The sequence below is a fragment of the Herpailurus yagouaroundi genome, unplaced genomic scaffold (assembly GCF_014898765.1).
Source record: "Herpailurus yagouaroundi ecotype Mexico unplaced genomic scaffold, PumYag 142, whole genome shotgun sequence".
Taxonomy (NCBI): domain Eukaryota; kingdom Metazoa; phylum Chordata; class Mammalia; order Carnivora; family Felidae; genus Herpailurus; species Herpailurus yagouaroundi.
Window position 1 is genome coordinate 46,428,603 of NW_024412397.1, and position 17,022 is coordinate 46,445,624.

Genomic DNA, 17,022 nt, shown 5'->3' on the forward strand with positions numbered 1-17,022 from the left:
TTTATTTTTGGCAGGGGCGGGGGGGAACATGAGCAGGGGAGGGGCAGAGAGAGAGGGAGAGAGAGAATCCCAAACAGGCTCTGTCTGCACTGTCAGCGCAGAGTCCAACACGGAACTTGATCTCGCAGATCAGGACCTGAGCTGCAATCGAGAGTTGGGTGCTTAACTGATTGAGCCACCCAGGCATCCCTAGAAGCCTTATATTTTTAGGCTTTACATTTAAGTCTGTAATCCATTTGGAGTTAATTTTTCTATGAAGCACGAATTGAAGTTTGCATCTTATTTTTTCAAATGGATAGCTAATTTTCTCAGCACTATTTGTTGAAAAGATTAGCCTTTCTTTACTGAGTTGTCTTTGAACCTTTGCTGAAAATCATAAAATGTCAATTTCTGGACTGACCTATTTCTCTGTCTTTATGTCAATACCATGCTGTCTTTATTACTATAGTTTCACAGTAAGTTTTGAAATCGCGTGTTGTTAGTTTTTCAGCTTTAACCTTTGCAAAATTGTTTAGGCATTTGGGTTTTTGCATTTCCATATGATTTTTATAATCAGCTTGTCAATTTCTACAAAAAGCCTACAGATATTTTGATGGGAATTGCTTTACACGTATAGATTCTCAGAGAGTTGTATCTTAACATGAAGTCAGTGAGTATCCATCCTATGAGCATGGCATATGTCCCTTTAAATTTTTTTTTCAGCAGTGTTATATAGTTTTCAGCATACAGGTCTTAACATAGGTTTTGTCAAATTTGTCTCTAGGTATTTTTATATTCTTGATACTATTGTAAATTTTTTAAAATTTTAATTTACAATTGTTAATTGCTGGTTGTATAAAAGTAGTTTGTTTTTTTATATTGATATTTTACCAGAACTGTAATATTAACTCACTTATTATTTCTAGTAGTTTTTTTTGTAGATTGTCAGAATTTCCACATAGAAATCACGTGTGTGGAAAAAGACTTATTTTTTCCTTTACAATCTGAATGCTCCACTTTTCTCCCCCTTAATCTAACCTCACCTTAAAACCTTTAACACAATGTTGAATATAAATAGTGAGAGTGGACATGTTTTGTCTTACTCCTGCTCTTAGGGGGTTAACAGTCGGCCTTTTCAGCCTTACATGAGATGTGTAGGGTTTGTGTGGATATCCTTTATCAGATAGAACTTGTTGCTTGTATTCCTAGTTGGCTGAGAATTTTTATCAGGAATGAATACTGAAATTTGTCAAATGATTTTTCCATATCTTTTGAAGGAATCATAGCTTTCCTTTTTAAATTTAGTATGTTAAATAATATTCTTTGATTTTCAAGTTTTAAATCAATCTTGCATAGCTAGGATAAACTATGTATTATCCTTTTTATATGTTATTAGAGCTGATCACCTAAAATTTTGTTAACAGTTTTTGCATCTATGAGGGATATTGGACTCTAGTTTTCTTTTAATGCCTTTATCTGGTTTTGTTATCAAAATAGCACAGGCTTCATAAAGTGAGTTGGGAAGAAATGATCCCTTTTCAGTTTTCTTGAAGGATGTGGATGAAATCAGTATTATTCCTTCTAAAATGTTTGGTGCAATTCACTAGTGAAGCTGTTTGGACCTGGATTTTCTTTGCAGGAAGGTTTTTAATTACAAATTTATTTTCTTTATTAGACATAAGGTATTCAGGTTATCTATTTCTTCTTGAAGAGATGTTTCTATTTGTTAAGGGATTTGTCCATTTCATTTGTTTTGTTGATTTCTTTTTTATCCTTTTAGTATCTCTAGTATCAGTAATGATACTACCTCTTTCATTTCTGATATTGGGAATGTGTATCTTCTCTTCTTTTTTCCCCCCAGTTAATCTGCCTAGCAGTTTTTATGTACTTTATTGATCTTCTCAGAGAGCCAGCTTTTGGTTTTATAGATTCCCTCCCCCCCTGCCCCACCCCCATTTGTTTTTGTTTCCTTGATTTCTGCCCTCTTATTATTTCTTTACTTCTGCTTGCTTTGGGTTTCATTTGCTCTTCTTTTCTGGTTTCTTGAGGTAATAGCTGAATTCTCATTGATTTAAGAACTGCCCCGCTTCCTAATATAGATGTTTATTGCTATAAATTCCCCTCTAAGTACTTCTTATGTTGCAGCCCACAAATTTGTGTATATTATGTTCTTATTTTCAGTCAGTTGAAAATATTTCCTGAGTTTGCTTCTGATTTCTCCTTTGATCCAAGTGTTATTTAAAAGTATATAATTTACTTTTTAAATATTTGGAGATTTTCCAGATATTTTTCTGTAACTTATTTCTCATTTAATTCCATCCTCATAATAGAACATACTTAATGTGACTTGAATTCTCCCACATTTATTGAGACTTACTTTATGGCCCAGAATCTGGTCTGTGAGGATGTTCTGTAAATGTCAGATCAAGTTGGTTGATAGTGTTATTCAAGTCCCCTATATTATCTTCACTGATTTTCTTTCTACTGTATTAGTTATTGGGAAGAATATTTTAAGTCTCTGGCTATAATTTGTGTTTGTCTATTTTTCCTTGCAGTTCTTTCCATTTTGCTTTATGTATCTTTTTTTTTTTTTTTTTTTTTTTTTTTTTTTTTTTTTTTTTTGAGAGAGAGAGAGCAAGCATGAGTTGAGGGGCAGAGGAGAGGGAGAGAGAATCCAAAGCAGGCTCCACGCCCAGTGTGGAACCTGACACAGGGCTCTAACTCACAACCCTGAGACCTTGACCTGAGTCAAAATCAAGAGTCAGATGCTTAACTGACTGAGCCACCCAGGTGCCCCTGCTTCATATATCTGAATGCTACCTTCTTAAGGTTTACACATTTTTAGGATTTTTATGTGTTGATTAATGTACTCCTTTTACTATTATGAAAAAACTTCCTTTATCCTTGATAGTATTCTTTGCTCTGAGGTCTTTTGTCTGATATTAATATAGCCATACCAACTTTCTTTGGATTAGTGATAGAATTATAAATCTTTTTTATCCTTTAATTTCTTTTTTAAAGATTTTATTTTTGGGGCGCCTGGGTGGCGCAGTCGGTTAAGCGTCCAACTTCAGCCAGGTCACGATCTCGCACTCTGTGAGTTCGAGCCCCGCGTCGGGCTCTGGGCTGATGGCTCAGAGCCTGGAGCCTGTTTCCGATTCTGTGTCTCCCTCTCTCTCTGCCCCTCCCCCGTTCATGCTCTGTCTCTCTCTGTCCCAAAAATAAGTAAACGTTGAAAAAAAAAAAAAATAAAGATTTTATTTTTAAGTCATGTCTACATCCAACATGGGGCTAGAACTTAACAACCCTGAGATCAAGAGTTGCATGCGCTACCAACTGAGCTAGGCAGGCACTCCTTATCCCTTTTTTTTGAACATATTTGTGTTTTTATGTTTGAGTTGTATTTCATGAAGGCAGCAGTTGTCAGGTCCTTCTTTTTTATCCAATCTGACAATCTCTGCCTTTTAATGGAGGGGCTTTGAATGTTATGTTTTATGTAATTATGAATATGGTTGTATCTGTCATCTTGATTTTTTTTTATTGTTCTTTATTCTCCGTTTCTTTTTCTGTCTTATTTTGAACAATTTTTTTCTGCTTTTAAAAAACATTTTTTTATAGATTTTATTTATGTATTTATGTATGTATTTATTTATTTATTTAAGTTTATTTTGAGAGTGTGAGTGGAGGAGGGGGAGGGGAGAGAATCCCAAGCAGGCTCTGTGCTGTCATTCCATAGCCCAATGCGGGACTCAATCCCACGAACCATGGGATTATGACTTGAGCCAAAACCAAGAGTCAGACTCTTAACCAATCGAGCCACCCAGGCTCCCCAGAAAACCATCTTTATTGATTAATTCATGAACTTCAATTCACTTAACATTTTAGAGTGTACCATTAAATGGGATTTCTTTTTCCAGTATAGTCATTTATCTCTAAACACCCAGCCCTGGGAAACAGGTAGTTTACTTTCAGTCTGTATAGATTTTCCTATTCTGGATGTTTCACATAAATGGAATCATGCAACATGTGATGTTTTGTGATTGGCTCTTTTTACTTAGCATAATGTTTTTAAGGTTCATCCATTTTGTAACATATTTTAAGTGATGTTATACCACCTTATGTATAGTATGAACCATTTCAATAGTTTACTTTCATTTTTTCCTTTTCAACTTTCTGTTAATGTTATAAATTTTACTTGTACATATGTTATAAACTATATAGTACATGGAATTTTTTTGTTTTTTAAAAAGCAGTTATCCTTTAAAGATATTTCAGTAATAAGAAAAAAATCTTACATATTTACTCATGTAGTTACTATGTCTGGTGCTCTTCACTCCTATGGTGGATTCATTTCCCTCCTATGGTGGATTCATAGTTCCATCTGGTATCAGTTTCCTTTTCCTGAAAGACTTGTTTTAATGTTTATTGTAATGCAGGTCTTCAGCTTATGTATGTTCAAGAAGGTGTTTATTTCTCTTCCATTATCGGAAAATATTTATTCTAGGTATAGAATCCTAGGTTGACAGGATTTTTTTTTTTTTTTTTTTTTTTTACTTTCAGCACTTTAAAAATGTGGCTCTACTGTTTTCTTGCTTATATTATTTCCAAGGAGGCATCTGCTGTTATCTTTCTTTTCTGGTAGTTAGTGTACTTTTTTTTTTTTTGGCTGTTTTTTACGATTTTCCCTTTGTGAAATTATCTGTTTTTTATGCTTGGGGTACATATAGCTTCTTGGATTTATGGCTTCATGGTTTTGATCAAATTTGGAAACATTCTGACCAAGTAGTTTTCCTGTCTCTTACCTCTATATCCCTTTCTGTCCTTTTCAGTGTGCATATTTGATTGCTTAAAGTTGTGCCATAGTACACTGATCCTCTATTTTTTATTTTCCCTTTTTTTCTGTTTTGTTTTGGGTAGTTTCTCTTGCTATATCTTAAAGTTCATTGATGTTTTCCTATTCATTTTTTATCTGCTTTTAATCCATTCCCGGGTATTTTTCATCTCAGACATTGTATTTTTCATCTCTAGAATTTCAAGTTGGGTTTTTTAAATAGGATTTCAGTTTAGGGCCTTTTTATATCTTCCATGTCTCTGCCTAAATTTTTGAAAATATGGAATACAAGTATGATAACTATTTTAATATCCTTCTCTGATAATTCTTAACATCTGGGTCTCTTTTGATTAATTGTTTGTTTTTTTCCTTCTCATTATGGGTCATTTTCCTCATCCTCTGCATGCATGATTATGTTTCATTGTATGTCAGAAACTGTGACTAACACTTTTACTTCGTTGGGTGATAGATAAGGTATGTCTTCTTAGAAATATACTGGAGCTTTGTTTTAGGATACAGGTAAGTAACTTAGACACAGCTTGATCTTATGAGGATTGCTTTTTTTTTTTTTTTTAATTTTTTTTTTTAATTTTTTTTTTTTTTCAACGTTTATTTATTTTTGGGACAGAGAGAGACAGAGCATGAACAGGGGAGGGGCAGAGAGAGAGGGAGACACAGAATCGGAAACAGGCTCCAGGTTCTGAGCCATCAGCCCAGAGCCTGACGCGGGGCTCGAACTCACGGACCGCGAGATCGTGACCTGGCTGAAGTCGGACGCTTAACCGACTGCGCCACCCAGGCGCCCCGAGGATTGCTTTTAAGGTTTGTTAGGCAGGACCAGAGTAGTGTTTAGTCCTGGGCTAAGTATTTCTACTACTGAGGTAAAATCTTTTTGAATACTCCACCCAGGCCCTTGAATTGTAAGGTGTTTCACTCTGGCTGGTGGGAATAAGCACTATTTCTTTATGAATGCCAAGTATTGTTTCCCCTAATCCTTGCGGTTGGTATTTTTCCTTGCATACATTTGCATATCAGTACTATGCTGAATACTCAAGACAATTCCTCTTCAGATTTCCACAGTTCTCTCTCTCTGCATTTCTTTCCTTTCTGGTGCTTGATCCTGTGAACTCTAGCTCCTGTTCTCTTTCCAGACTCTAAGCTTTATTTCTCTAACTCAGAGTCAGCCTTAGTTTCACTCCACACACTGCAGTGTAGAGACTCTCAGTGCAGTAAAACATACAGAGGGCTCACCTCATTTGTTCCTAGTTTCTTATATTGGTGTCCTTTGTTACCTTGTGTCCTGAATAGGATTATTTCATATGTGTTGAGTGGTTTTTGGTTGTTTCATGCTGGAGGTCCATCTTGACTGGAAACATATTTTAATTCTTGTTTTAAATTTATTTTGAGAGACAGAGAAGAGCATGTGTGTGTGCGCATGCTTGAGCTGGGGAGGGGCAGAAAGAGAGGGAGAGAGAATCCCAAGCAGGCTCTGTGCTGTCAGCGCAGAGCCTGATGCAGGGCTTGATCCCGTGAACTGTGAGATCATGACCTGAGCTGACATCAGAGTTGGACACTTAACTGACTTAGCCACCTAGGCGCCCCATGTTTTAATTTTTTTTTTAAATAGACTTTCTTTTTTTGAGGAGTTTTAGGTTCACAGCAAAATGTAGCAGAAAGTACAGAGAGTTTTCATATATGGGCGTAACCTTTATATGTATAGCCTCTCCTGCTGTCAATATCCCACACCAAAGTGCTCTATTTGTTATAGTCAGTGAACCTACATCAAGAGATCTTTATCACCCCAAGCCCATAGTGTACATTAGAGTTCACTCTTGGTGTTGTACATTATATGGGTTTTGATAAATGTATAATGACATGTATCCACCATTATAGTATCATACAGAATAGTTTTATTGCCCTAAAATTCCTCTGCTCCCTCTATTCATCTCTCTTTCCTCCCTAACCCCTGGCAACCAGTGATCTCTTCATATTTTTACCTTTTCCAGAATGTCATGTACTTGGAATCAGGTAGTATGTAGCCTTTTCATTTCACTTAATAATACGCATTTAAGGCCTTTTTGTGGCTTGATAGCATATTTCTTTTTAGGGCTGAGTAATATTCCATTGTCTGGGTGTACCACAGTTTGTTTATCCATCCATTTACTCAGAGACATCTTGGTTGCTTCTAAATTTTGGCAATTATGAATAAAACTGTAAACTTCCGTATGCAGGTTTTTGTGTGGGCATAAATTTCAACTCATTTCGATAAATACCAAGGAGCATGGTTGCTGGATTATATGGTAAGAGTCTTTTCGTTTTGTGAGAAACTGCCAAACTGTCTTCCATAGTGACTACCATTTTGTATTCTCAGCAGCATTTATTGAGAGTTTCTGTCTTTCCACATCCTTGCCAGTATTTGGTGTTGTTAGTGTTCAGGATCTTGGCGATTTGAATAGGTGTGTAGTGGTATCTCATTATTAGAATTTGTGTTTCTGTAAATGACATGATGTGGACATCTTTTCGTATCCACTTATTTGCCACCTTTATATCTTTAGCCAGGTGTCAGTTCAGGTCTTGGACCATTTTTTAATTGGGTTGTTTGTTTTCTTATTGTTGAATTTTAAGAATTCTTTGTATATTTTGGGGAACAGTCCTTATTAGATGTGTCATTTGCAAATATTGTATTGTCTTCATGGCTTGCCTTCTCATTCTCTTGCTCTGTCTTCTGTAGAGTCGAATATTTTACTTTTAATGAAGTCCATCTTACCAGTTATTTTTTTCATGGATTGTGCCTTTGGTGTTGTATCTGAAAAGTCATTACCAAATTCCAGAGTCCTCTAAGTTTTCATCTATGTTATCTTCTAGGAGTTTTACTCTTTTGTATTTTACATTTAGGTCTAGGATCCAATTTGAGTTCATTTTTGTGAAGGCTGTAAGATCTGTGTCTTGAGTCATGCACGTGGATGTCCAGTTATTCTAACACTGTTGAAAAGACTATCTTTGCTCCATTGTATTACCTTTGCTTCTTTGTCAAAGATCAGTTTATTATATTTATGTGGGTTGATATCTGGGCTCTCTGTAATGTTTCATTGATCTACTTTTCCGTTCTTTCACCAATGCCACATTGTCTTGGTTGCTGTGACTTTATAGTAAGTCTTGAAGTCGGAAGTATCAGTCCTCTGGCTTTGTTCTTCTTTAATACTGTGTGGCTGTTTTCTTTTCTGGGTCTTATACTTCTTGTACTGTAAACTTTAGGATCAATGTGTCAGTAACCACAAATAACACTGGAATTTTGATTGGGATTTTGTTGAATCTTTAGATCAAGTGAGGAAGAATTGACATTTTAATAATATTAATTTTCCTATCCATAAATGTGGGACATTTCTTCATTTGTTTAGTTTTTTTTTTTGATTTTTTGCATCACTTTCTTAGTTTACCTCATATGTATCTTACACATATTTTGTTAGATTTGTATCTGATTTTCATTTTTGGGGGTGCTGACATAAATGGTACTGTTTTTAATTTCAAATTCCACTTGTTCATTGCTGGTATATAGGTAAATGATTGATTTTTATATATTAACCTTGTATCCTATGATCCTTGCTTATTAGTTTCAGAAGATTTTTTTTGTTGATTCTTTGGGGTTTTCTACTTAGATGATCATGTCATCTGCATATCTTTATTTCTCTCCCTTATTGCATAACCCAGGAATTCCAGTATAGTGTTGTAAAAGTGTGGTGAGAGGGGACATCCTTGCCTTGTTCCTCATTTTAGTCGGGAAGTTTCATTAATTATGTTATATGTTTCAATTTTTCAACATAGCATATATCTCCATTGACAGATTATATATTACGTATTTCATGCTCCCTTCCCCTAGAATGTCAGTCCTTTAAAGACAGCACCATGTCTATTTTTTATCACTTTTGAGTTTCCATCACCTAGTAGAACATCTCAAGTAGTCAGTAGATACTGATAAATAAAGTATAAGTAAGTGAATAAATAAGGCCTTTACTTCCTAAACATGGACGATGATCATAAGAATACAGAAAGAGAGTGCCTGGGTGGCTCAGTGGATTAAGGATCCCACTCATGGTCTCAGGGTCATGAGTTTATTAAGCCCTGTGTTGGACTCCTTGCTGGGCGTGAAGCCTACTGAAAGAAAGGAATGGAAGGAAAGAGAGAGAGAAGAGGGAGGGATCCCTAAAAAGTACTATGACAGAATAATTTTAAGATTTATTTGATTCGATGAATAAAAGAAATTTTGGGGCGCCTGGGTGGCTCAGTCGGTTGAGCGTCCCAACTTCAGCTCAGGTTATGATCTCACCATTTGTGGATTTGAGCCCTGCATTGGGCTCTGTACTGACAGCTCGGAGCCTGGAGCCTACTTCAGATTCTGTGTCTCCCTCTCTCTCTGTCCCTGCCCTGCTCACACTTTTGTTTGTCACTCTCTCAAAAATAAATAAGCATTCAAAAACATTTAAAAGGAAGAAATTTAAAGATTATTGGTATTGTTCAGGTTTCTAGCCTAGAGACTCTTCATTCAATATACTCTCCCTAGATAATCTCATTTACTCACATGGTTTCAGTTTACCATGCCGTTGACTCCTAGATCTCTATTTCCAGTCTGACTCTTGCTTCTCAAAATCAGATGCCTACTGGACATCTCCACTTAGATGTATCATAAGTATATCAATGTAGCATAACCAAAACAAATTCATAATTTTTCTACCCAAGCTTAACTCCTCCTTTCTATATTCTCTATCAAAGAAGAGAGGTATTATCATTAAATTAGAATGCCAGGTGCCATATTTGATATTTAAGTCTTCCTCCCTCTCTCCATCTTATACATGACAGAATCTTGTTAATCCTCCTTCCTAATACATCCTTAAATCCATCCAGTTCTCTGTAACCACTGCCTTATCTTAGTTGAGACCATCAACATCTCCTACCTTCATCACGGCAGGATCCTTCCACTCTGTTGTCTTTCTTTCTCATTATTTCTTTACACTCTAATCAGAGGAATTTTGTAATAAAAAAAAAAAATTGAGAAAGCAGACATAGAGAACCTGAGGTTTAGAGAGTTGTTGTGACTTACCCAAGATGACAGAGCCAAGAAGTGGTACAGCTTGGTGGCAAATTCTGAGTGACTAGAACCTGTACTGACTAGAACTCACTTTCATAGGCTGTCTCCAGCAATGTCAGTTCTTGAGTAATCCAAAGAGCATTTTCAGGTTTTTCTTCTGTAATAACTTTTTCAGGTGGAGAGTATGATCACTCTTCCTTGTCAGGTGAGAAAATCGAGGAAAGGAGGATAGGTAACTTTCTCAAGGGCAAGAAGCTGTTAAGTAGTGGAGTTCATACTAGTTCATGTTAAGTAGTGGAAATTGGTTTCTGGCTCCCAAACCCATACTTTTAACCCTAGAATTTGCTAATGGTTGCAGATATACAGTATACTTTTTTGGCCTTGCTTGTGGTTTGATTTGATTCCAGCAGTGGGATCAAGTGTGGGTCAACTTACTTAATTTCTCAGTGCAACTTCTTCATTTATAAAGTGGAGATAATATTTACTGTATAGGTTATAGATGGACACAAAGCATTTATTAGTGTCTGACACACCAAGGTGTGTATAAGGTATTAGTTATTGAGATATATTAAGAGTTAGCTATTATTCGGGCGCCTGGGTGGCGCAGTCGGTTAAGCGTCCGACTTCAGCCAGGTCACGATCTCGCGGTCCGTGAGTTCGAGCCCCGCATCAGGCTCTGGGCTGATGGCTCAGAACCTGGAGCCTGTTTCCGATTCTGTGTCTCCCTCTCTCTCTGCCCCTCCCCCGTTCATGCTCTGTCTCTCTCTGTCCCAAAAATAAATAAACGTTGAAAAAAAAAATTAAAAAAAAAAAAGTTAGCTATTATTATTAGCCAGACTTATTTTGTTACTCCACGTTCTGTATTACCGAGTAATTACTAGCTTCTGCTTCTCATTATTGTATATTCCTTTTTTACTCCCTACTTGCCTCAGCATTCTTTACCCGTTTTTCCATCATACCTTTGCTTTAGCTACTCCTTTATTTGAAATACCCCTTTTTCTTTTCTCTGCTATTCATATTTTTACTATTTTCTTAACGTTTCTACATTCTCTGAAATGTTTTTCTAATTATTTTAGCTGTGTTAACTTTTTCATTTTCTTTTTTTTCTTTTAGTTTATTTATTTTGAGAGAGAGAACATGAGTGGAGGAGGGGCAGAGAGAGAGAGAGGGAGAGAGAGGAGAATCCCAAGCAGGCTCCGCGCGTCAGCACAGAGCCTGATACAGGGCTTGAACTCACGAACTGTGAGATCATGACCTGAGCTGAAATCAAGACTTGGATGTTTAACCAGCTGAGCCACCCAGGCGCCCCTAATCTTTTCGTTTCTGAACTCTATAGAACTTCTATCATTGTACTTTATTTATTTCCAAGTTTTACCTTCCCTGTTTTTCAAATTTATTATGGTGATGAGCATATAATAGTTGTTCAGTAAATGTTTGTAATTGGTTGAATAAAGTATTTGGCATACATTGTTGAAGAAGTCTTATAAATTAGTGTCAGGCACTCTTCAGTACTTGGGGTATAAGGATGGCTAAGACCTCACTACTGTCAAGTAATTCATAATATAGTAGATAAATTATAGCTTATATTTATATAGCTTATATATAAGAACTTATATATAAGTTCTTAACCTCTCTTCTGCTTTCACATGATTCATAATATGTGCAGTCACTTTCATCATTAATATTTCATTACACACATTGACTAGGGGAGCTCTTCCCTCCAGCATTGAGGCTTGCTTATTTATGATACCTTATAATTTTTAAAATGTCCTCTCTTGGGGCGCCTGGGTGGCGCAGTCGGTTGAGCGTCCGACTTCAGCCAGGTCACGATCTCGCGGTCCGTGAGTTCGAGCCCCGCGTCAGGCTCTGGGCTGATGGCTCAGAGCCTGGAGCCTGTTTCCGATTCTGTGTCTCCCTCTCTCTCTGACCCTCCCCCGTTCATGCTCTGTCTCTCTCTGTCCCAAAAATAAATAAATGTTGAAAAAAAAAATTTTTTTTTTTTTAATGTCCTCTCTTATTTAAGTGCCCTAACAAACTGATGAGGTAGGAATTAATGTCACCATGAATGGAAAGAAAATTAAGATCTAGAGATGGAGATGTTAGTGGTCTTACCTTTTAAGTGAAGAAACTGAGTCTCAAAGAGCATTTTTAGACTCAGAAAGTTAACAATAGAGTCTAACAATAGACTTAGATTATCTAAATACTATGCTGAGTTAAGCAATTGAATAAGACGTTCCTAGATGCTAAGCATTGACTGCCTAGTTCTTATTCTAAACTTTGTATTATAGGAATCTTTATACAAATACAAAAGAGAGGATATCATGGATCCCTGTATACCTACCAACCAATTTCAGCAATTATCAACATTTTGCTAATGTTGCTTTTTATACCTCCCATGCTACCTTTTTCTTTTAAGAGTTTTTTTTTTTAAATTTTTTTTAAAATGTTTATTTATTTTTGAGACAGAGAGAGACAGTGCATGAACGGGGGAGGGCCTGAGAGAGAGGGAGACACAGAATCCGAAGCAGGCTCCAGGTTCTGAGCTGTCAGCACAGAGCCTGACGTGGGGCTCAAACTCACGGACCGTGAGATCATGACCTGAACCGAAGTCGGACGCTTAACTGACTGAGCCACCCAGGCGCCCCTCTTTTAAGAGTATTTTGAAACAAATTCTAGATTTGATATTCTACCCATAAATATTTCAAGATGAGCACTAACTTTAAATTTTGCTGAATATAACTATAGGAAGTACATTAATATTTTTAAAATACTTAACTCTCTTTATAGTACATGATTCCATTAGATACAGAGTGGCATTCAAGAGATTTTCAAATATATCTTCTTCTTTAGAAACATGAACTTTTAGGGTACTATCCTAAGGTATAGAAGTAGTTTAATTCTAGAATACATTCTCTTTTTTTTAATTTTTTAAAAACATTTTATTTATTTTTTATTTTTTTAAATTTACATCCAAGTTAGCATATAGTACAATAATGATTTCAGGAGTAGATTCCAGTGATTCATCCCCTATATAACACCCAGTGCTCATCCCAGCAAGTGTCTTCTTTAATGCCCCTCACCCATTTAGCCCGTCCCCCTACCCACAACCCCTCCAGAAACCCTCAGTTTGTTCTCTGTATTTAAGAGTCTCTTATGTTTTGTCCCTGTTTTTATGTTGTATTTTATATACATTATATTTTGCTTCCCTTCCCTTGTGTTTGGTATCTTACATTCTACGTACGAGTGAAGTCATAGGATATTTGTCTTTCCCTAAGTTTGCTTAGCATAACACCCTCTAGTTCCATCCATTTTTAATTTATTTATTTTGAGAGAGAGCAGCATGAGTGGGAGAGGGACAGAGAGAAAAGGAGAGCGAGAATCCCAAGCAGGCTCTGAGCTGTCAGCACACGGAGCCTGACACGGGGTTCTGTCTCTTGAAACCGTGAGATCATGACCTGAGCTGAAATCAAGAGTCAGACTGAGCCCCTAGAATACTTTCTTGAAATAAAATAATTAATGTGACTTGGAAGGGGAAATTTAGCCAAAGGAAACAATTAGCTGATTATGTGCTTCCTATGAGTACTGTTTTTGGAGAATAGGTGCTTTTATGAGCATCTCTTTTTTTTTTTTTTTTTTTTTTTTTTTAAATTTTTTTTTCAACGTTTTATTTATTTTTGGGACAGAGAGAGACAGAGCATGAACGGGGGAGGGGCAGAGAGAGAGGGAGACACAGAATCGGAAACAGGCTCCAGGCTCTGAGCCATCAGCCCAGAGCCCGACGCGGGGCTCGAACTCACGGACCGCGAGATCGTGACCTGGCTGAAGTCGGACGCTTAACCGACTGCGCCACCCAGGCGCCCCTATGAGCATCTCTTTTAAACACAGTTAAGAAATCTTTTTAAAGTAGGTTCTCTTCTACCTTTCTTCTTCCTTTTCAAGGAGGAGATGTTCCTTCTCTTGTCCAAAATCTAACCCTACTGTGTTTTTTTTACCTCCCTTGTAGAATTCTACCTCATTTATCACTTCTTTTTATCTGTACTCTTTTTTCTCTTCTGTCGTGTCAGCCCACAGGCTCAAGTTTACCTTATTAAAAGCAACAAAAACAAAGGGCACCTGGGTGGCTCAATCGGTTAAGCGTCTGTCTTTGGCTCAGGTCATGATCTCACTGTTGTGTGGGTTTGAGCCCTGTGTCAGGCTCTGTGCTGACAGCTCAGAGCCTGGAGCCTGCTTCTAATTCTGTGTCTCCCTCTCTCTCTGTCCCTCCCCTACCCCTACTCTCTGTCTCTCAAAAATAAATAAACATTAAAAAAAATTAAAAAAAAAATGAACACACTTCTCTTGACCTTATGTACCAGCTGCCTGTCTGAATGCCTTTGCTGACATTTTGTTGGCCTCAGGGAAAAGCCAAGCTTCTTCAGTATGGATGGAAGGTTCTTTTCCCTTTATCTCCCAGGTGCCTTTCCATCCCTGCTACTTATTACAGGTGCCATTGATGTTAATTCATAATAGTAATTATAGTAAGGTAAACAGTCACAAAGTTGTTACACTAACACATAATTAATACACAATACATAACCACACCAGGATTCAGAACCAGAACTTCTCATTCATTCTTGCTCAGTAGAGTTCCAACAAAATTCACTAAACATTTAAATTCCTACTATGTGACAGGTACTATTCTAGGTTCAAAGGCTCTGAAATCCATTTGCAATTGAATGTAATATCAGGAGCAATTACAGAGATACTGTGTACTAAATATATAACAATTTCTGTTTGTTGTTGATAAAGTTGCTTTTGTAGTATGACAGTGTTAAGATTTATTTATAATTTTCTATGCTAAACTGTTATGGTCAAATTATGGTCACATCATTATCTAATTGCATTTTTAAATTTATCTTTTAGGGACAGTATGGAAATTACCAGCAGTGAAAAAGTACTTACATTCCAATAGCCAGTATCTATTAGCAGCCATATTGTCACCTCAGCACTGTGGACACCTCTGTGTGAAGAGATCCTTCCATTCCATCTAGTTTTTGGAAAAACCTTGTGGATAAGTGGCTGTTTCATCAGTAAGCAGCCTTTGTGGCTTAGTTGTAACAAGGCTTTAGTAGCTAAAAAATACTCTTGATTTCACATTTCTACTCTAGATGGCAACATTGGACAGAAAATACAATGACATAACCAATTTGCAATGATTTGGGAACTGTGTTTCAAATGGACTGTTACAGACTGAAAGGTGTGAACAGCTTTGTATGTTTATGAAGGTTAAGGGAATTTAATACTTTTCCACAGATTCTTTTGTAAGGGGATGAGGGAAATGTACACTTTTTACAGCAGCAATATTTTGTATATTATGTTTATTTCATGTGAATATGCAAGGCGGTACACTACGCATTGGACAGAATCAGAAATCCTCTGTTGATGTGGATTGGAGCATGGTGGATGCTTGATTGTGTGGGTCTCAAAATGGTGTACTATAAAAGATAAAGGTGAGGGAGAAGACAAAGCACACCATATGTCCACTGTTATGTTCTTTAGAGGAAATTCAGATCCCTTTTATCTGTGAGATAATCAAGGGCACTGTGATAGTTTTGAGTAAAAAGACATTTTTTAAAAGCTTTCCAGTTTTGTGGATTAAAACCTTTTTATAAAGATCATTTATAATACAGTTTTAAAATGTGAGGCAATAAGAATTACTTCATGTGGGATCTGAGGAATCTAGGTAGCAGTTTCATGTAAATGAAGTGGTAATTCTCTCCTAAAATAGCAATAACTGAAAATGGAAGTGTTAATTTTACTTTCTTTGAATAATCAGGGAACTTAGTGAATAATATCAAAGCATTTTTTAAATGATATCAAAGAAGAGTCAACACTGATCCAGTAAGTTTATTTTTTAACATTAGAAGGATAATTGGTTTATAAAATAGAATAGTTCAGAAGACTTTACAAACCTTTATTTCAACTTTCTTCACTGGAAATAATGCCATTTATAAAAGGACACATTTAAGTTTTTCCCTTTTTTATGTTGGTTCATATAACACAAAGAGATGTTTAGGAAAATGCTTATTGATGAGGTTTATTCTGATCTGTATTAAAAGCATAAAGGTTGCAGTCTAGATCACTTTGTTAGCATGGCATATTTAATCATATTTGAGACTGTCCTGTGCCTGATTATTTTAGGTAAATTCAGGGATATTGCATTGGGCAGGAAATCATGCATTGTGAAGTTTATAACCACAATTATTTAAGCATAATCTGAAAACATCTAGCCCAAAGGTAAGTTGCTATTTTCATCACAGTTGCCTATGCCCAGGGAATAAGATGTATTCTTTATAATTGAATTGGTTTTTCCCACTTCTAACTGGAAACAAAACAGAAGGGGTGCCATAAATTTGAATAAGCAAAATGTACTGTTCTCAATATACTGTAATCAAAAGGAATTTTAATGTGTTTCTGTGTGTGTATGAGAGAGAGCGTGTGTGTTTTAAGGTCAGAATAGAATTTTTTCAACTTGGTCAGTAGAAAATGGACATCAAGTTTGAACAGATAAAGCATGGACAGCCTTATTGTGATTGAAAATGCTTGTAGGTTCTGTGCCAATTTTCCACCACTGTGTACTTTGTTGCTATTTAAAACTGTATCAACTCTAACGGAAGAATAAATTATTTGTGATTTTAATTTTCTCATTTGTTTCTTTAAATTAGATCTCTTTGACTCTCTTGTTTTGTCTGGAGACTTTGCTGTGGGTTTTTTATATAAGTTAGTCTAGTATAAGCAGACTATATTTGTATTCTAGGACTTTATCAAAATTCTCTTGCCATGCCCAAGTTAATTAGAATTAACTGTTCAGTAATCAGCATGTTGTGTGGGCTGTTTGTTATAGAATTCTTTCTCTGAAAATGAAGTCCATGAGGCTATAATCAAGATGACTGAATTAGATAAATGAGTTGAGGAGACAAAATTGTACTGAACCCAACCTGGTGTAGATCTGTTATCTCATTGGAAATAAGCTCAACTGACATTAAGAAATAATTTGTCTTGCCAACCCATCTTCTGTTGTCTTATTCTCCTTTTAATGGAAACTAAAATTGCAATTTTAATAAGCAGAATTTCCTCCAGGACTTTCTTC

At 36.3% G+C, this 17,022-nt stretch overlaps 1 protein-coding gene across 5 annotated transcripts in view; it reads left to right on the top strand.

The window, feature by feature from the left end:
- Window positions 1-16,571, top strand: part of SS18 (SS18 subunit of BAF chromatin remodeling complex) — a 90,058-nt gene extending 73,487 nt beyond the window's left edge. For all 5 annotated transcript variants that reach the window (XM_040479187.1, XM_040479191.1, XM_040479192.1 and 2 more), the window contains one exon: window positions 14,796-16,571. In XM_040479187.1, the coding sequence (XP_040335121.1) occupies window positions 14,796-14,822 (27 nt within the window). In that variant the 3' untranslated portion in view covers window positions 14,823-16,571. The remainder of the gene's footprint in view (window positions 1-14,795) is intronic.
- Window positions 16,572-17,022: the final 451 nt, after the last annotated feature.